Consider the following 20324-nt stretch of genomic DNA (forward strand, 5'->3'; position numbering starts at 1 on the left):
TCAAGTTTCCAGAAAAATCCTGGGCTAATGGAAGCCAAACACCAGCTTTTGAACTTTGAAAGCAGTTCCAACAAACAGGTACATCTTTGCTCTTTGTAGTCACATACTGTCCTCTAGTGCATCTGGAATGAAAGTGCTGGTAAATGTCTCACTAGCGACCTTCTCTTGAGAGCTGTACAAGATAATACAGAGGAAAAATCTAATTAAAGCAAGATGGCATTTATATATAATTATCAAATGAATGTTGCTAATACTCCCAATCTAAATTTCACAATCTAATATTAAAGTCATCACCAAGATGGAACAAAAAAAAAAAAGGAATTAGTTTGAATGTGGTCCAATGTGGTCAACTTGAGTTATTGATGCCATGAAAATCAATTTACTTCAACTTGAAACTCTTTTAGGAAATCCAGCAGCTGTAATCTAATCTAATTATACACAGAGGAGGATGTGGTCTCTGTTTGGTGCTGGTTGAGCTGATAGTGTCGGCGATAGCTGTTGCAGCAGCACCACCTAGTGGAACTTTAAGGCTTTATCTTTATCTTAGCAATTATCAGTCTTTATCATGTTAATCTTATTTCTTCTAATTATCGCGTTCCGTGGTTTAAAGAAGGACAGGACAATCTGCTGTGATGCTATGAAGGATATATTTCAGAAACAGCTGCTTACGTATTTTCAGCCACACCATGCAGAATTAGCCATTAGTGTCCTGCAGAAACCTTGTACCGTCAAATTACCATCACTGGAAAGAAATACAAGCTCCAGCTTGCGTGGAAGTTTCCCATTACATCAGTCAAATCTATTGATAATAAACTGTGGAATGTTGAAGAAAGATTTGCACCCATTGGTATTTTAAATTGCTCTCACTATCTACTCACCATCATGTGGCTTTAGAGCCACTGGATGTGTAAACTTTTTCTTGGCCATTTTAAAACTCTAAAGACTTGATCACTGGCCACCTCTGTTCTACAGAGAGCTCTATTATTTTACTGACATGATGGTGAGAAGGTAATGACTATACAATATCCATTTCTGTTAACTAACTAAAAAAGGGGGAACAAGGTTTATGAAGGACTAATGTAGAAAAATCACACAGATATAGATTGTGTTTCATTCGCTTCCAGAGAAACTTGTGTAACAGGGATAAAATATAAATGAATGACTCCACATACCCTGTTCTACCTCTTCAAGAGGGACTTCACTAAAAAACAAAAGCTGATTTAATGTTCACATAATCACACTTGCTAGAATAGGATTACTGAATACTGTGAGCACCTGTAACCACAAAACAGGTCTTAATACTTATTTCTTTCTTCAGACAAACCATTTTAAAACACTGCGAGACCTTAGTTTGTAGCCATTACAGATTTATTGACCAGAGTCTTTCACCGTACAAAAAGTCAGGGTCTCATACTGAAACTGTGTGGGTAAAATTTCAAAAATTTTATGCAGCACAGTTGTTTTTTTTTTTTACTGCCTTGCTCTTTGAAAACTGCACTGGGCAGCCTTGCTACATTGGTAGCAAGAAATTTGAAACTTCCATCTATATTTCAGTGCTTGTAGTAAAATTAGCATTAATGTTAGCGTTAGTCCTGAGCTTCAACGGGAACGCTCACCCACATTTCACGATCTGTATTGATAACAGGGAGATAGGATGGGATTATTTTTAGATACAAATCTGCCCGCTGCAGCTTCAAAGACCAAGATGTTGCCAAAATGCAGTACACTCCACACTTCATAGACCTGTGTGGCTCCTTGGAGAAGTATTAGGGGAAAACAACAAAAGAAAAGGCTCTGTGGTACCAGTTAGGCAGCTACAGCCGGACAGGAAAGAGGCTGGACTCCTTTAATCTCCAGGGCCTTGTTGAACTGCACATCCATGGTCTTAGAAGCCTTAGTGATCTTCAGATTCTTCATACAACCTCTGAAGGAAGTGCTGATTGAGAGGGCTGCCTGACGAACTCCATCTGAAAGTAAGAGATATAAAACAACATCTCATTGCATGGTGTGTTTCTGTACTCGCAGTAATGCACAAAATGTATGATGCGGCGTGTGTGTTTTGTTTTTGTATGCCTATTGCTTTGTTTCTATTACAGCAGCAGTGCTTTTGCCATAACAGATTACACGTCTTTTACATGTGAATGTAAGTTTTTCTTTTACTTCCAAAAGCTATCAAAAGGCCACTGGACTTCCTTGAGTTTCCTGAAGACGTTTCACCTCTCATCCGAAATGCTTCTTCGTCGTTGATGTCACAAGTCGCAATCTTTGCCCCACCTGTCATAATGTGAGTCGTTAGGGTAAACATGGGTCCTGGTATGAATGGGTTTTGAACGACCATGGCTCAACAGAGGAGGTGGCCTATGACACCGCTTATCAGCCACTTATAATGCAGTTTTTGGGGTCCATCCCCAGACAGATCAACATCCACTCACGCCAGTACTCATGTGACCCTGACGACTCACAGGACGGCCCCACCAATCCAATGGAACTGAAGAAGCCGTTCAGACGAGAGCTGAAACGTCTTCAAGCATCTCAAGCAAGTCCAGTCGCCTTTCGACAGCCCTTTAAACTACCATGACCTGGATGACAGACTTGTTTCTTTACATTTGTGTAAGTATTGTAAGTATGTGTGTGTGTTAGCAGGTGGTCGTACATGGATATCCTCCGACGTAGATGGGGTCGTTGGTGTCGCAGGTGTTGGAGCGCGCGTTTAGACTCTCTGCTTGGCTCTGCTTCCCGTCGACCACCAGTTCCACCCTGTGGCGAAGTTTGTTGGCAGCGACGGAGTGCCACTGGCCGTCGCAGAAGCCCTCTCCCTCGGGCATGTGCTCCGCGGTGATTCGTCCGGCTCCGTTGTCAACATGGAAGAGCATCTACGGGGAGGAGAAGGAACACGGAATCAGTCTATAGCTTTCTGGCAGAGAGTTAGATGAGAAGAGCAATACCACCCTGTGCACTGTTAGCATCTATGCTGCTAAGATAGAGCCACTCTAGATCTTGATCTAGATCTTTTCCACGGATTTACACGGATTGCGGTCGGAAGAATGCGCGCGACGCGACAACTTCGCTACGTAGCTCACGTAGTCGCGAAGCTGTCAGTTACGTTTGTTTGAGCTACGTAGCTCACGTAGTCGCGAAGCTGTCAGCTACGTTGGTTTGAGCTACGTAGCTCACGCCGTCGCGCCGCGCGCATTCTTCCGACCGCGATGCGTGTAGAATGTGGAAAAGAAGAGCGTGGCTCCATTTTAGCAGCATTGATGCTAACAGTGCACAATGCAAAAATATGTGTAGGCATGAAAGACACTCTGCCAATGCTTTCTGACTTGGCAACAAGTCTATTACCTTGCCCTCGACGATCTCTAGTCCGAGTCCATCGTTGGCTTGGTTACTGACGGCCAAAAGCACTCCATTGGTTCTGCTGGTTCTGAACTCTAATGCTATAGACACATCTAGACCCACTCTGTAGGAAGAGACTAGATAAAAGAGGAGAGATGCAGAGAAAGATTATATTCATATTTATAATTCAAATAAAAATGTGAACTTTTTTGTCAAATAAAACGTTATGTGCAATCTTTCTGAGCAAAACTGGTCTGTTTTTTTTCCTGGTGTTAAACTACACAGTTCACAGGGAATTCCCAGATACCCACAACTACATGATCGACCCCATGACAGGTCACTGTGTAATCTCACCTGCTTTCAAGAAGCCAGTGCCGTCAAAATAGGTGCCCGTCTCCGTCGCAACAAAGCATCTTCCTACCATGTGACTGGAGGTGGGTGTGGCCATGTTCAGTTTAAAGTCCTCAACAGCAGCCTCAGAGCGTCCTAGGCAAAGGAGAGGAAAGAGAAGGGGGAGGTAAAATTTAAGTGTGCACAGCAATTTAAATTTCTATGAAGTTGTACTATAATTTTTAAGATTAAAAAAAAAAAAACACACACACACACACACACACACTTTACAACTCTAACCGTAGCACAGTACCACGTATTTAACTTGTGACATTCATGTACAATGGAAAACCATTACCTGTAGTGGCTGCCTTTGCGCTCACAGCACCTCCCACCATCTTAAGGTTACGGATGCATCCATTGATACTATAGAGAATCTAGGAACAGAGAAGGGAGAGGGTGTGGTCATTTTCACATGAGTGAAACAAGTCAAACTGAAAGTCTAACTGCAAAGCATGTTGACTGATGTCACACGTTCAGGAAACAGGCCACAGTCCCAACAGCGAACTAACGCTGGACATTAATAAGCCATGACTGTTGTAGTTAAATTGAGCTACAAAAAGAAATGTGGCTTACTATACTGAAATGCAAAAACTTCAAAATTAAATATGTGTTTATTTGTATGTGTGTGTGTGTTTTCTTACTGGTCCTATTCTCTTAGTAGTATAGTTTTGTGGTAATCCACCGACATACAGCATTCCCACCACGTCCAACAGGTCAGCCTGGTCAGGAGAGGAGATCATTTATTAATGCAACTAAAAACCACCTTTTAAAACTTTCTTTGATTCCTGTTGCATTAGACGGTTTGTTGACAATGAAATGTACAACACACTACTAGTAATTACTTTAATGTTCAGTTATATAGAAGATTTCATATGTAAGAAAGTGCATGCAGACAGAACAAAAAGTGAAGTACCTTCTTTGGACTGGTCATCTGTTTACTATATCGTCCATCAACCACAAGAAGACCCCTCTGCTTGTTACGACTCACACGGATCTGAGAAAACAAAATGAATGAAAGGAGTATAAGAAAGAGATGGACAACAGAATGTAGCTGGATGAATGCTGAGCAGAAAGGATATACATTTCAGAAGGAGAGAGTGATAAAGGAATGAGAAGTACAGTCTTCTCGCAATCAGCAGGGATTATTTTGTTGTGGATTTAAAGAAAGACCAATGGTGCCCTCATGCTGCCCGAAATTTGATGCAGTTGTGCAGAATATTGAATTGAATTAAATTACCTTGTGCCAGTTTCCATCATTGATGGAGAAGGGAACGCAGCCAGATATGTTTCCATGACCAAGGTCATAACCCAGGCAAACCTGTCCATCCTTGATCTGCAGGGAGAGAGAGAGAGAGAGAGAGAGAGAGAGAGAGAGAGAGAGAGAGAGAGAGATCACAATTTACATTTCTCAAGTTCTTCTTACTAGAATAGTTATAGGTTCTTTTGTGCTCTACACTGTGAATCACTCTGTCTGTATTGGAAGGAAAGACTTTACAACTTTACAACAGAAATATAAGAAGAAGGAGCTGCTCCTTTCAATGTACAAAAGACCTGTTCCTATAAGTTGCAACTCGTGGAATGAAGTAAAGGCTGTAAGATGTATGAAATTACATCATGTTGTGCAGCCGAGACTAACACGAAATTACCTCTTGACAAAACTAATAGAGAAAAACAGAGAGTCAGCAGAAACATGTTAAGAGACACAGAGGTGGATGAATACCTGTATGGAGACAAAGTCAGCATGGTTGATTCTCGCCATGTAGAGGACGAGCCCAGACTCCTCTTTTGTCCTCAGCTCAAACTCCAATATAAGCCTGAGAGACACATACACACAGATCTTTGAACAGTGGAAATACACAAGTAAAACTTTTAACGTAGACATAATAAATCAGTTATATTTGTATTCAGCCCCATAAAGCATGCAATATCATGGTAAATGGCACAGAAGATGAATTACAGTTTTAAGCGAGTCAGACATCCATCTTGGCATTTGATCATGCTTTCCAGCGCTGACAGATGCACAGGATAATGAAAGATAAATTCTGATTTGATCAGCAGGCTGCTCTACTGCTTAGATGGAGCGTCCAGTAAATAAATGTAACAGGTCTGATGCCCAAAACAGTCAAAGTACTTGGCCAACATACTGATCCCTGTTTCACTCATCCATTAATAAAACTATTAGATCAATACGGTGCCTAAAATGTACACAAACCATTGCCCTGTCCGTGGCCTTTGTGAGTGTACATCTGTATGGAATTTATTTGTTGCTTTCCATCATTGAGCGGGAAAGTTGTTTTGAGGCTTGGTCCAGTCAACAACATGTTCACTATTTTAACACATTCTTAGTTTCTCAGTAGAAGAGGTTTCCCTGGATTTTGACCTGCTACACACCTGTGATGGCAGAAATCGTATCATGTTCAAACTATCATTCGCTCACTCACTTCTGTTTTGCTTTATTTATTTAGAACTGCAGTCTGTGGTGTGAGATCTAAGCAAAAACCCAACAACGTACTCACAAACACGCCCACACACGGGCCAGACATATAGCTGAACTCAGGGGCCATTTTTCAGAATCATGGTTACTTTGACTTTAATACTTTAAAGTGCATTTTTAGGTCACACTTTAATGCAGAGTTCTGACTTGTTATGCAGTATTTTTATATTGCTGTACTGATACTTTTAACTGTCTGTGGCAGGTGGTATATGACTGTGTATCACCTTGAAATACAGAGAAAACTTAAAAATAGCACATAAATACAGTACAAACATATCCTACTAAGCAGCACTGGAGGGCAGTAAAACCATTTAAAACAACACAATGAATAAATATTCTGAATATTTACCTCTCTCTGACTTTGGTGTCATCAAAGGCAAAACTCATGTGGCTGTTCCTGGTAAGTCCAAACTGATAGGCCTTCTCGAGCGCTGTCGGCGCCACAGCTGATGCACATGAATCCTGGAGATTGGAAATAACACGTCAGTTACACTGACAGGGTTTCACCCCGTTGCTCCTACTGCCTCATGTCAACAGGAACCTTAACACCAGGGCGAAATACATGCCAATCAAACTAACAGGGTTTCTGCTTCTGATCTGCAGGGACCTGAAGGGATGGTTGGTCACAAAGGGTCATCAAATAGTCCTACTGATTTTCCAGAATAGGAAAATGAAGAGTTGTAGTCCATGAAGAAGATGAAATTAATGCAGACTTGTAAGGTCCTGTGCAGTGCAAAAATAGATGTCTTTTAATTAGAAACTATACTAAATATTAACTAAAAAACGTTTTAGCTGTAAGAATAAATCAAACATGAAATCCTTCATGTAGTGCAGATTAGCATGCTGAATATTTCAGATGGTCTTAACTAGTCACAGCATGCGGCTGGTTAAAATCTGTTTGATTGTGATCATCCTTCATCACTGTGTCTTTGTTCTTTATCACCTCAAATCAGTTACTGCCACGGTGGATTTTGTTGACACTACTTTCAAATCATCACATCCTCCAACATTTTAATTCTTATAAATCCTGCCCATATTTCCATTCCATCTGAACCAAACATGAGTGATTACAGTTTTATTCCTGTTTGATTTGGGTTTCACTTTCAGCTGGGTAAACAAATTCAGTAGTATTTCATATTTCTGTGCCTCCTCTCCTCTCAGAGTGCAGTTCAGCCAGTGACCACAAGATGACAGTGTTGTAATGCATGTAAAAGCCATCTAACTGTGACTTTTTACTTTCTTTCTCCTACAGTTCTTTCATTTCTCTTCCACTTGCCTCTGCTTTACTCCTCTTCACATTATCTCGTCTTCTCCTTGTCCAAATATCCCTCTTTTCTCTCATTTCATGTCATCCTCCTGTCTTCCCATCTGCCATTACTTCCTTATCCTCTCCAGTCCTTTATTCTCATCTACACTTTCATCTCACTTCACCACATATTCTGCTCTTCCCCTTTCCATCCTGGTCTCTTCTCTTCTCTAACATTAACTCCTCTTCTCTGTTCATTCTTCTCACAGTTCCCCTTCCTTCATCGTCTCGTCTATCAACCAACTTCTCTCTGCTCTTCCTAACTGTCCTCTGATTGACACTCTCAGATCCTGACTCTTCACTCTCCTCCTGCTGCCTCTCTCTACAGTCATACTTTACTCCTCTCTTCCAGTTTTGTTTACCTTTTATGATTTCTTTCCTGCCCTTCCCACTCCTCCACCTCTCCCGACCTTACAGTACTTCTCTCCTATTGTGTCCTCTACTCCCATGTCTTCACTTTCTTCTCCGGTTCCCCACCCCTGCACTTTCTTTAAGCCTCCCCCTCTCACTCTCTTCTCGCCATATTTGTTTAATTTCCTCCTTACTATCTCTCCTCTAATTTTTCTGCCTTTTTTTTTTTCACAGTGCTGGATCGTCCTATCCTCCTATTTATTCTTCTTTCATCCTTTTCCTTTCTTATTATTGTTCCTCCACTCCCTTCCTGTCCACTCCTCCTCCTAGGCTTTTTTTCTGTCCCATTTCTTCTACCTTCACCTGGAGGAAGAATTCTCAGTGCTTCCCTTTTGCTTCTTTTCTCTTGATTCGTCTTTATCCTTCCTCCCCTTACATCTCCACCTTTTTTCTCTCACCTACTCTCCTTCCTATCCACTGTTACCATGCGCTCGTTCGCCTCCACCTGTCCTCGACTGCTCTTTCCCCGATTCCTACACTTTCCTTTCTTCTTTCCACCTTATTTTTCCTCCCTCCAATCTCTTTTTCCATCTCTTGTCTGGCCCTTCTCCTCTCCTCCTCTTTTGAATATACAGTATCACCTATTAAGTAACAAAGCTGCTTTGCCATACCTCCAGTGTGAGTGCGAGACAAAGTTGGAGAGAGGGGCTCTGAGACGATTGAGTGTCTGTGCGTCTGTGTGTCTTAATCTCCTCTCCTCTCTTGTTCTCTTTCAAGTGAAGACATTCCCCACACCGTGACCTTGCTTTGTTACAGCTGACACTCACCTCTTATCGCGCTCTGTCCTCATATCCGCCCCTCCTCCTCAACCTCCCTCTTTTTTCTCTTTCTCATTCTCTCCCTATCTAACAAAAGGGAGACGTCACTTGCTCAGAAGCTCTTTCCTTCCCTCTCCTTTCATTCTTTTCCCGCTTCCTCTCCTCCGTCTTTCCATTAAGCCAACAAAAGGCAAGTACCGCTCTGTTCAGAAAGACTTTCCTCTCTGTCCTCCTCTTCCTCCATGACTGCACCTTTTCTCTCCCCCCCCCTCTGTCTTCTATCCTCTTTCATCCGCCTCTTCTTCTCTCCCTTCCTCTCACCCCCACCCCCTGCTTCTTTCCATTAAGCTAACAATAGGAAGACCGGCTTCTATTCAGAATGGCTGGTCTTTGGTTGGAGGTCACACCAACAGAATCTGAAGTCATTTAGTTGGGATTTTGTATAAGTGTGCGTGTGTAAGTATAAGTGAAGACAAGCCTGTGTGTATGTATGTGTGTCGTTAGACTTGCCAGCACTCGAGAGTTAAGAAGTCCACACACTGCTTATTGCACCGTAGGTTTCAGAGAAGCTACTCTTTTGGCCTCTGGTAGTAACTAGCTTTTGCCACACATGCTTTATTGCACAGCTCATAACCGGTCGGTCTTGCACACCTATAAAAGCGTAAGGTTGATTGTTCATGAATCCATACTGACGTATGTATGTGTGTGTGTGTGTGAGTGTACCAAGTCAGCGGTGGGGTCCTGTTTAGCAGCGGTTGGGGATGCAGCAGGTGGGGCAGGGGGAGTGGCCTCCTGCAGGTCAGCAGTCAGGGAGTGGAAAGGAAGTGGATTAATGGCAGCCACAGAGCCAGAATGGCAACAAGTGTTTATGAGAAGCACATAACCCTCCAGTCATTACAGGCAATGATGAAAGGTCAAAGAGCCTAAGAAAGTAATGTAGAGATTTTTAGACTCTGCCTTCCATTTTTTTTAAGCTTGAATTGAAGCATAATTACTAAAAACCCACTGAGCGATTTGTGGTTCGCTTCTCTTGCTGTTCTGACCATGACAGATTTTGTTACCTCTAGAAAAGAATAAGTCACGGATTGTTTCCGGTCTTTTAAATCAAAAATTCATGCTTTGAAGCTGAGAATCTACCCTATGTTATACTTTGTTAATGTTGAATTTCAGAGTGACTGATGGAAATTAGAGAGCCATGATTTAAAAGGCTAATTAGAGGCAGTTGTCATGAAATCATAAATCAGAACAACAGTAAAAAAGTAAACCATTACCATTAACTAACCATAACTTCAGCTGGAAGTCTGAGTCTGATTTCTCTGAGGTTCACTGGAGCCTATGAAGTGCTCCTTATAGAGCCTCTTCAACCTCTAAATTGATGCTCACAACTCACTGAAGAATCTGAAGTACAGAATATGTTGTGACAGAGAAGTGGGAGATAAAGAAGCCTCTTTATTCAAGCACATGCTGAGTCTGTTGTTTACTGTCAGCTGTGATTCAACTTGTGATTACTTCTTCATGCGTGTCGGAATCTGTGTGCAGTGCTCTGTCATATCGTGCAGCACCGCAACTCTTTCAAAAATAGAATTAAAAATGTACAAATTGTGGAAAAGTGTGGTTCCCAAAGGACCTGCGGGTGCCTTGAGGATGGGCCCCAGGTGCCACAAGATTTATTTCCATTTTTACTGCATATTGTTTTCACATTTTCAGTTAAAGTTAAAGAAACAAGGCGAATGTCACATTAACCACATTTCATTTTACATTTTCAAAGATATGAAAACAGAATATCAAAAATAGTAAATATCTAATTCACTATTTAAAAAAAACTTACTTGGGAAAAAATATACTTATAGAGGAGTACCAGAGTTTAAAAACATTTGGGAACCACTGTCCTGCAATTATAAAAATGGCATTTCAAAAACACTGATAATGAATTATGTACTAAACCTAGCCATGCGACATGACATTATCCATTAAAATGCAAAGATGTTGGTCAGACTCTGCTAGTTAGGAAAAAAGGTATTTATATCTGCTGCTTAACTACTGTATCCACTTCTACAAATAAAAACAAGAATAAATAAATCATTTTTATATTTTGTTGAAAATACAAGGAGTTTGAATTGTATAAAATCTACCCAAGTAGCTTAGGATGTCATCAGAATAACCCAGTAACATGTTTCAGCCTTTCATAAAGATCAAAGAAAGACACACTGTATAGGAAAATGCTCTTTGGAACAGGCCAGTGGAACGGAAGCTAACCCAGAAGGGACTTTGGTTCTCTATAATCTGCAAACTGTGATGCTGGTGGAGTAAAGGTTATGTCCTCCAAAGGTTTAAATCATTTTAAAAATATCCTCCATTTTCCTCTTAAGTCTGGTGAGACCTTTGCTTGTGTACTGTAATTTGCTGCGGCTTTATTAGAAAGCTATTTGAGGAGTCAACCAAATTCACAAAACACCTGACAAACTAAACATGAATTATAAAGATAATTACCAAGTGCAGAGGGTCTGAAATATGGCAAACAGACTACCTTCAACTTCAGTTAAAATGTAGATGGGGACTAAAAAACTATGGCTTCGCACAGCCTGGAGTCTGCATCATAAAGCAGATGAACTTGCAGCCCATAAAGCAACAAACCACAGAGTTATAGCTAAGCTGGCATAGATCTTTGGCTCTGTGCTTCATGATCAATGTCCTTTTAGAGGTGTAGTTTAGCAGGTAACTGGGTAACTCATAACCTATGACTGCTGTAAGACCCATAATATATTAAATCTATGAAATATATCTTGCCTATCCCAATAATAAGAGTATGAAATGATGACTTACGGCCTGCCAGCCTCTTAGCATAGTGGCTAAATGTTAGCTGAGAGTGTTTTGGCTCCTGTGGGCTCATAAAGCATAAATGACATGCACAGTTAGCCTAGCGTAACGCAGCGGCTCCGCACTGTATGACAAGCTGCCAGAGGTGGAGTTTAGTAGCTCAAGGCTAAAGGGACTATAAAGCAGAGTTAATGGGCTGTACAACTGCTGTGTGATGAAACGCTAAGCTAACACGGCGAGGCCATGGCTGCATTTCATCAGACAGAAATAGGTGTGTGTTTGTGTGTGCATGTGGGAGTGAGAGAGAAAAAAAAATATGGTGGTGTTGGACATTTGTGCACTTCTGTCAGTGTGTATACATTTTGGTACGTCCTCTTTACCGTGATGTATCTTTATATACGTGTGTCAACAGATTAAAATAAGCTGCCTAAACAAAAGTAGTGGCCATTATACTACAGTAAATAAAGACCCTCTGATGTAATATGAGTATCCCTTGTTTTAAAATGCCGTCTTTTAAAAAATATATATTAAAGATGAAATCAATGCCAATGAACATTTAGTGATCTAAGTGCTTGTGTTTTTTGCCACTTACTGCAGAAGGCCCCGTAGGCGGTGTAACAGGGGCTGGGGTCAGTGGAGGACTAAGTGGCTTCGACTCCTCCTTCTCCTTCTCGGGCTCCTCCTCTTCCGGCAGAGGAAGTGGAGGTGGTGGGGGGGCAAGGTTGGGACACTGGCCGATTTCAGCGTTCTCAAAGGACACGGGCCGGGAGAAGTCTGAGAGACTGAGAAGTGGACAGGCAATTAGATTTAAAACTGCAAGATCTTTAGTTGACACCGAAAAACACAGTACACGTTAATACAACAATATATGATACAAACAAGGTTTCATCACTTTAGGCATCTCGTCTAAACACAGATCAACTGTATGAAGGCCTACTGACTGACTGACAGGCGTATATTGTAAGTTAGTATAATAATATGGTATAATTCTATAATAGTAGAAGTTACAGCTTTGGGGTTGAAGGGGTGAAATGAGGTGAGCGATAAAAAAAAAGACACAAGCATAAACATACAAAGATGACGGAGAAGTGTAATTTGAGTTATGAGTATGTTTATGATGCTGGACAGCTCTATTACTGTTGTTCAGGCAGAAAGAGACACTGGCTTTATGATCATCAGCAACATCATCATGACCTCCTGCAATCATATTAAGTACGCCTTAACCCAACCAGTGTATGAGGTCAAAATAAGGCCTGTCGTCCACTGCCAGAAAGTATTACATGGAGATCATTAGGACCGAAAGCTAAACCTGTCCAGCTACAGCAGCTATAAGGTGAAGATTTTAAGTGTGCTGTAAAGAAAATCGAGGGGAAGCGAAATGGCCAGCTTTGCCTGTGTCAGTGTTTTAACACTGTGAAACACAGGTTTGGATGGACATGCAAGTGTTTTTTGTTCACATAGCTAACAGCACCCTCACTACAAAAGGTGGCAGATTTTACACAGATCCCAGAATTTACCCAGAAAATACATGCACAGTGTAAGAACATTGGGGGGGGGGGGTGATAAATACACATGTGGCTGTATTTATAGGCTAGATATTACGTACACAGCGTTGATCATGAGGTTCCAGATACATCCTTGGAATGGGACATTGGCTCTGTTGGACGTCTGCTCTACCTCTGCAGGAATACCACCAAGGAAGATACGCTGCAAGCTCATTGGCTGGTCATTGGGAAGCGTTGCCTCCCTCTTGGTCTCCTCATCAACCTGAACTGCAAAGGATCTGGTAACACACACACACACACACACACACACACACACACACACACACACACACACACACACACACACACACACACACACACACACACACACATGCACACACACACGCACACAGGCGTAGTATTAAACAGACTATTTAGAGTTAAAATCTTCAACAGCTACAAAAAGAAAGGAAGCATGAGCATAGACTTAACAGACACACAAACACCAACCTGCCAGCCAGCCTCTCAATGCGCAGAGAGTGCTCCTTCCCATCATTCAGTATGCCTTGCTCGGGTCGTCTGATGACACGACGTGGACTGTGGCTGCCAGTAAACACCAAAACCTCCAAAGAACCTTTGTTCAGCATGACAGAGAGGTAGGGCTGCAGGAGTCAGAGATAAACTTCATTAGCTGAGGAAATCTGTGCATGCAAACTACTCTCAGGACACAGAGAAGGGGAGAGGAGATGAAATGGAGAAGGAAGAGTTCAGCTAGATGCATGAATTTCACTATATACCTGTAGCAACTACCAGCACACACACTGTATACTGTATATGCCTCCTAAAAAAAGGGCAATACATCAAACATTACTGATTAAAAAGGCTTGCAGAGAAGAAATACATGAATTAGGCTACTGAAAAAACAAAGTGAGTATTCTGAGGGAAACCGGGAAGAAATGCAGTGATGCTAAGAAGCTGATATAACAACCTGCAGCCATGTTAGTGCCCTATGTAAGTGTGGGTGTATTTTTTTCAAATATAACCTTGTTGAACCTAAAACATTGTTCAAGAGTCTCCTGGCCAAGGTAGGCAGCAATAACACTGAGGCACAGATAACACATAGTATGGCACAAGGTCAGAATCAAACAGAAATTAGATTATAAAATTAGGAATAAAACTGCCAACAAAAATCCGATTTGAAAAAAAAAAAGAAAAAGGAATAACCTCAAGTGCCACTTTAACCACAACCTAAGAGCTGAATGTGAAAGTTCATTCTTGACCTTGGAGACAGAAGTTTGACATTTTTTCCCCCAAGGCTTTCAGCTGTCTTCAATGTGGAGGAAATGTTCAGAAAAAGCTAGTAGGCAATCTTTTTTTTTCCGTCAAACTTAAGAGCTGTCTAAAAAGTGTCAATTTAATAAAAAATATATACCCCAAAATATCAACAGGCAGGTGTTTCAAAGAAAAGTTAAGTTGGCATTGGTAGTTATCAGCATCTTTTCTACAATCAAAATGATTTCCAAAGATGTTTCATTAAGAATTGTGCTATATTATTATACAATAATCGTGTGCTCAACCTGGATTAAACTCCACATCCATGTAATGATTTGTTAAATGTTTGTCAGGAATGGGAAAGAGGAGGAAAAGGAAGGAACACTGGGAGAAAACAGATAAGATGTGAAGGGAGGAGAAAAGACAAACATGAGGGAGGAGAGACAGTGGATTAAAGAGCAGAGCAAAGGCAAAAGGGAAAGGGGAGATGAGTGGGAGGGGGGTACACAGAGAGAAACTGGGGGGAAATGAGAGAGGCAGGAGAGGAGAGGAGAGCAGGGAGGAAAGGATAACAAGAGATGAGAGGAACAGAGAGGAGAGGATAATAGGGGGAAGAGATGAGAGGGCAGAGAGCAAAACAGCGAGCAAGATAGAGATGGAAAGAGCGAGAAAGAGAGAGACAGACAGAGAGGTGCTAGAGAGCAGTGGTGCAGGGTCAGGCTAATTTGAATTTTAATTCACTGTGTGCCAGAGGGCGAAGTGGGAGACAATTTACCACCTGAAAATGGAATTTCAATTTGAGGTCGGGGACAAATTGAACTGAGATGTAGCTACAACATGCCTCTCGCTGCGCCGCCTCGCTCGCACGCACACACACAGATAAAAAGGCAAAGGCGCATGCATGCACGCACACACACACACACACACACACACACACACACACACACACACACACAGGTGCACAGATGCAGACGCATGTCACACGTACAGACAAAGGCAGACTATCACAGATGAACTCACACATACACATAAATTTTACACTAAAGGAAAGATGCACAGAGACACACATGCAGATAGAGACTCACGTGGACGTAGAACCGTGAAACCAAATACGCACCAGACAGAGCTAACACGCGTGCAATCACCTATACACGCACTAACCCATGTTCATGAAAAAGTCATCAAGTACAACATACATATCCACACACTGCCTTCAGTATACTGAATAAGCTTTTGAAGTTTATTCATTTATGATTACTTTTCGGCGGTTCCCCACGTGTGCCTGTTTGGGTGTCGGGTTATAAAAGTAAAGCAGACTGAAAGCGTGACTGAAATCAGAACTGAGCGCACACAGGGTGGTGAGTGCTGTCAAACACAGATAGCTAATCGTAGGGCTCTTCTCTCTAATATTTAAAATGGTAAAACGTGTTGCAGCAGCACACCTCGGAGGTACAGGGAGAGTAGCTTTCTGCTTTATGTGTAAACTTTTGTTCTATATTAGTTATTTTGCACAACAGACAAAGCATGAAAGTCTACTGAGGGTCGCTGCCCTGTGTAAAACTGCCACTACACTTTTGACTACACTACACTGGTTTAATGTACAATAACAATGGGGTTAAGTCTTGATATTTTATCTGAGGAGAATTTCTCAAGAAATGTTGCTTCCTCCTTCCCATCTTTTGGCCTCATCCTTCACTCTCCCTCTCCTACTCTTCTTTTCACTATTGTCTTCTATCCCAGCTTCCCTTACTCCGCTCCAAGCTTCTTCCCTCTCTTCCTCCATGTCTTTTCATCCCTGCTCTCTGTGTCCATTCTCTCCTTTCTGTCTGCTATCACACTGCCCTTCTTTTCATTTTCCCCCTCTCATCTCCACTACCCTCGCACCATTTCTCTTCTCTTTAGCTCTGCTCTTTCTCCTTTATCCTTCCTTTCACCTCTAAATCTCCCTCTTCCATCCCTCCATCCTTTGTCTCCTGTCCCCGTCTCTCTGTCCCTCTCTAAAACATCCATTAGTCAGGGCCAAGTTGAGTTGATGGTGTTTTTAACCTCGCTTAACCTTTCTCCACACACACACACACCCTGCCTGCCAGCATAGTTAGTAAAAATAGATTTATGCGCCCAACAAGCACTGATGATGGATAAGCCAGAGGTAACCTCTATCTTAACCTCACACACACACACACAGTCATGTACACACCCACATAAACATACATGCACTTTCGATTTTGCATTCATGGGAGCTAAGTCCTCATACCCAGTGAGCCACACAAATACACACATACACACACATACACATTATGCTAAAAGATGCAAGCACACACACATACACAATGGACGCCCACACATGCATGGACACAGAAATACACAAAAATAGATATGCATACCACTATGAATACATGTGCAAACCGAGAGATAAAATAATAGATTTATTTATTTAACAGTGATTCAAATGAAAGAGGGCAGTATCAGTTCAGGGACTTCAAGTGTGTCCGTGTGTGTGTCCATGTGTGTGTGTATGTGTGTTTGTGTGTGTGTGTGCGTGTGTTTGTGTGTGTGTGTGTGTGAGTCAGTGAGATTGTTTTTAGCCGTAAGAAAATCTAATCAGCATAGTTGCCAACAAACTCAAATCTCATTAATATGCACTCATGGAAACTTCACTCACTTAGTGAAAAGGTGCTTGTGTGTGTGTGTGTATTTGCATGGTCAGCTAAAAGCCAAGGTAAGTGCTATACAATGGATCAACAGCCACACTGCGTATGTGTGTTTGTGAATCTCTAAACTTACATTTCTTGTGTGTGTGTGTGTGTGTGTGTGTGTGTGTGTGTGTGTGTGTGTGTGTGTGTGTGTGTGTGTGTGTGTGTGTGTGTGTGTGTGTGCGTACGTGTGTGCATTTTGTGTGTTTTGGATAAAAGACAATCCAATTAGCCCAGTTGCCAACACATGCAAATCTCATTAATATGCACTTATGAAAACGTGATTCACTTAGGAAAAGGGGGCAGCACTTGGGTGTACATTAGTGTGAGTTGAACCCACCTCTCCTGATTGTCTGCGTCTCCTCTTGGAGCTGAAGAGGTTTGTGTTCCGGGCCTGAGGTGGAAAGATTTTCAGGGAAATGTGAGCAAAATTTGACATTTTATTTTGAGGGTCCCTTAGTTTCCCAATAATTTCCAAGAAAAGGACTCATATGTAACTGGTTTTCTCAGGAAGTTTCCTATAAAAGATCTGTCTGTGTGAAACTGGGTTTGGGTTACTGAGGTTTTATGGGAGCCAAACTGACACTGTTGAATGGATAATAGTCTCATGGAGTATATAATTAATAATTGCCATAGCAAAGGTTGGTCAGTTTAAATTAGTCAGTTTTAATTAATTTCTATGTTTGGCAGCTCTGCACGACAAAAGTGTAGTGCTGGTTTAGTCAGCATTACTTTTTTGAGTAAACTTGATAATTTCCAGGGAGTTTCTTGGAAAGAACTATGGAATTTTGTACTAATAACATACTAATAAAATTTTTAAGAGACTACATATTCAAAACCTGCTTAGAATTAGTACAGTGTGTAGTCCTGAAGTGAGTCAAAGCTTAAATGAAGAAAAATAGATGAAACCAAACCTGCTGGTTGATTGGTGAGGCTCCGCCTACTGCCAGCAGTATGGTCCCGGTGTCTGCCAGAGTGCTGAACGACAGGCTGATCTCTGTGCCGATCGCCAGAGACAGTCCACCCAGCTCCATGTATCCTGGCTTAGAGAAACTCACTGTGTACAGGTTCTGTGAGACAGAGATTGAATAGTTGCAGTTTACATGTGTTTTAGTATAAATCAATGAATAGATGATTTGTTTAATTATCATTTGTTTTCGACTCATTTAAATGGAAAAGCAAAAAAAAAAAAAAAAAAAGCAGCCTGAAAAGTAAAAGTAGTGGAAAATATAACTGAGTTTTGATGATCAAAATGATGTGACCAAACAAATTCCCTCTGAGATTTTACTAAAGGTCAAGGTTTTACTCATAAAAGAGACAACTTTTAGAGGAATGCTGTTTTACAAAGATTATCAAATGTGCCATTATCCATTTCTCATTACTTTGACCATGGTTGCCAAGTGGAAATAATCACACTCACTCACCCTCCCACCCACAAACTCCCATGTAAAGGAACAGAAAAGACAGATAAGTGGAACAGAGAGACCTTCACTACGCACACTCTCACCCTGTACCTTTATAATCCTTCTTACAGGCTTCATACACTCTGTGAGCATTGCTGCGTATTTGCATGGTGAAATCATGGTGAATACCTTGTATGACTTTGAAAATTCTATTGTAGAAGCAATGTAAGTGTATACACTACCGGATCAAAAGCTTTACAAAACCCCCATTTTTCCAGTTTTTAATCGAAATTTAAGTCTAGTGAAAAACCTTAAATGGTACAAAGATAAGCGGAAAACTGGCCAAGGTGGAAAAAAAAAAAAAAAGCTTTAGGTCACCAAAAAGAAAAGTCATGTAATTTTCATAAGGATTCGGAAACTGATTAACTTACAGCTTTCCTGCAGCAGTGGAGGAAATCTGAGCTTTGAACGTTAATGCAAACAATTCCTACAGGTATCTCAACTTTTGTTGATTGTTTCCAAACCCTCTGTCTGTACAAAGGCAGCGTTGGAACAAACTGTGCTACTTCACCCTCAACAAAGGACACAAAGGACCGAGCTGGTTTGGGATCAACTGGACAGAAGGTGAAAGCCAAACCACTTGTGGGAACTACTACTGAAGAACAAAAAAGTGTGTATCTGTCCAAATACTCGTATTCATATATAAATCAGTAGTTTGTGTGTGTAAGAGGAAAATGAAAAAGTCATAAGACGGTTTGAACTGGTAATTTCCTTTCTGATCTCTTTCTATTGTGCTCTGGAAAGCCACTTTTATTTTCCCAGAGAAAGCTATGCAAAAATAATCAACAGATTAAATGGCAAATAAGAATGAAAAACACGCACTCAAGTAAGAAAAATGGAGGAGGCAGGGTCAAGAATAGGTGAGGAGGAATATTGCTCAGTTTGTACAAGCCAAGACCTTTTCAAAATTCACATTTACTGTATGTAATGTTAGCCATTATCCAGCCTCTATTCACTCACATTCTGACACTATACATACATATATAAACAATTGAGAACCATTTAATGCATTTTATAGTGCACAGCACTGAATGTACAATACTGTATATAAATGCAAACAGACAGGCATAACTCTGCAATATAATCTGAGCGTTTTGAGAGTTAAAATATGCGGCATAGCTATAAATCTACCATTAAGTGGACATTCTTACCTCTACATTACATCCTTTAGTGACCCCAGTATAATCGGAACTGCTGAGGAGATTATATGGAGTTCTGGAGACTTCAATCTCCCGGAGACAGCCCGCGTACCGTTTCAGAGTGACCTCTGGCCTATGAAGAATTGAAATAATTTTAGTAAAGAGTATTTATAGATGAAGAAACTGGAAAAACTCCATGGACTTTTCTGTCTCTTAGCTGTGTAGAATCATTTAAAAAAAATGCTGAATTACTGCAGCAGTGAAGCTATTGCATCATGTATTCAGAAGCAAAGTAAAAGTCTGGACAACAACAAGAATAATCTGAATATGGCGTTTGTCCATACTAATATATATATACACATTTGGATTTATTATAATTACAGCTTTTAGCCGAATTCATCTTTATGTAACGTCAGGCTTTGTTCAGGTTGCAGTAGTGTCCAAGAAGAAAGGAACGGAAGAATCTGTCGTCAGATAACCTTGAATATCACTGAACATTAATAGCAGTGTTATGCACCATGTTCTAATTGTTTTCAGTGAATTACTGCCATGTTTTTGTAGCTAAGCAAAAAAAAACGTTGCTTGCAGTGCTACAAAAACATGGAAGGAGACGCTGAGATCCCAAAATACCGTTTGAATAGGATTATGGCAAAAATGCCTGTAAGGCAGAGTCATGACGTGATGTGAGAATGCACCTAAAGGTTTCTGAGTAGGCAAACGTCAAATTCAGATAAATAAAAGGATAGAAAAGGTGCTTT

At 41.1% G+C, this 20324-nt stretch overlaps 1 protein-coding gene across 8 annotated transcripts in view; it reads right to left on the minus strand.

Moving 5' to 3' along the window:
• Window positions 1-628: 628 nt before the first annotated feature.
• lama2 (laminin, alpha 2) overlaps window positions 629-20324 on the minus strand; it is a 150280-nt gene continuing 130584 nt past the window's right edge. For 7 of the 8 annotated variants that reach the window (XM_041064268.1, XM_041064266.1, XM_041064267.1 and 4 more), the window contains 17 exons: window positions 19579-19699; window positions 17879-18034; window positions 17305-17358; window positions 13510-13661; window positions 13122-13298; window positions 12108-12297; window positions 9422-9490; window positions 6573-6685; window positions 5450-5543; window positions 4967-5062; window positions 4643-4723; window positions 4371-4448; window positions 4025-4103; window positions 3691-3822; window positions 3343-3473; window positions 2654-2873; window positions 629-1967 (listed from right to left, as the gene is read on the minus strand). In XM_041064268.1, coding sequence (XP_040920202.1) covers window positions 1807-1967; window positions 2654-2873; window positions 3343-3473; window positions 3691-3822; window positions 4025-4103; window positions 4371-4448; window positions 4643-4723; window positions 4967-5062; window positions 5450-5543; window positions 6573-6685; window positions 9422-9490; window positions 12108-12297; window positions 13122-13298; window positions 13510-13661; window positions 17305-17358; window positions 17879-18034; window positions 19579-19699 — 2104 coding nt within the window. In that variant the 3' untranslated portion in view covers window positions 629-1806. The remainder of the gene's footprint in view (window positions 1968-2653; window positions 2874-3342; window positions 3474-3690; window positions 3823-4024; window positions 4104-4370; window positions 4449-4642; window positions 4724-4966; window positions 5063-5449; window positions 5544-6572; window positions 6686-9421; window positions 9491-12107; window positions 12298-13121; window positions 13299-13509; window positions 13662-17304; window positions 17359-17878; window positions 18035-19578; window positions 19700-20324) is intronic. The other variant, XM_041064263.1, reaches the window with a different exon arrangement.

The sequence above is a fragment of the Toxotes jaculatrix genome, chromosome 19, assembly GCF_017976425.1.
Source record: "Toxotes jaculatrix isolate fToxJac2 chromosome 19, fToxJac2.pri, whole genome shotgun sequence".
In the NCBI taxonomy this organism is placed as follows: Eukaryota; Metazoa; Chordata; class Actinopteri; family Toxotidae; genus Toxotes; species Toxotes jaculatrix.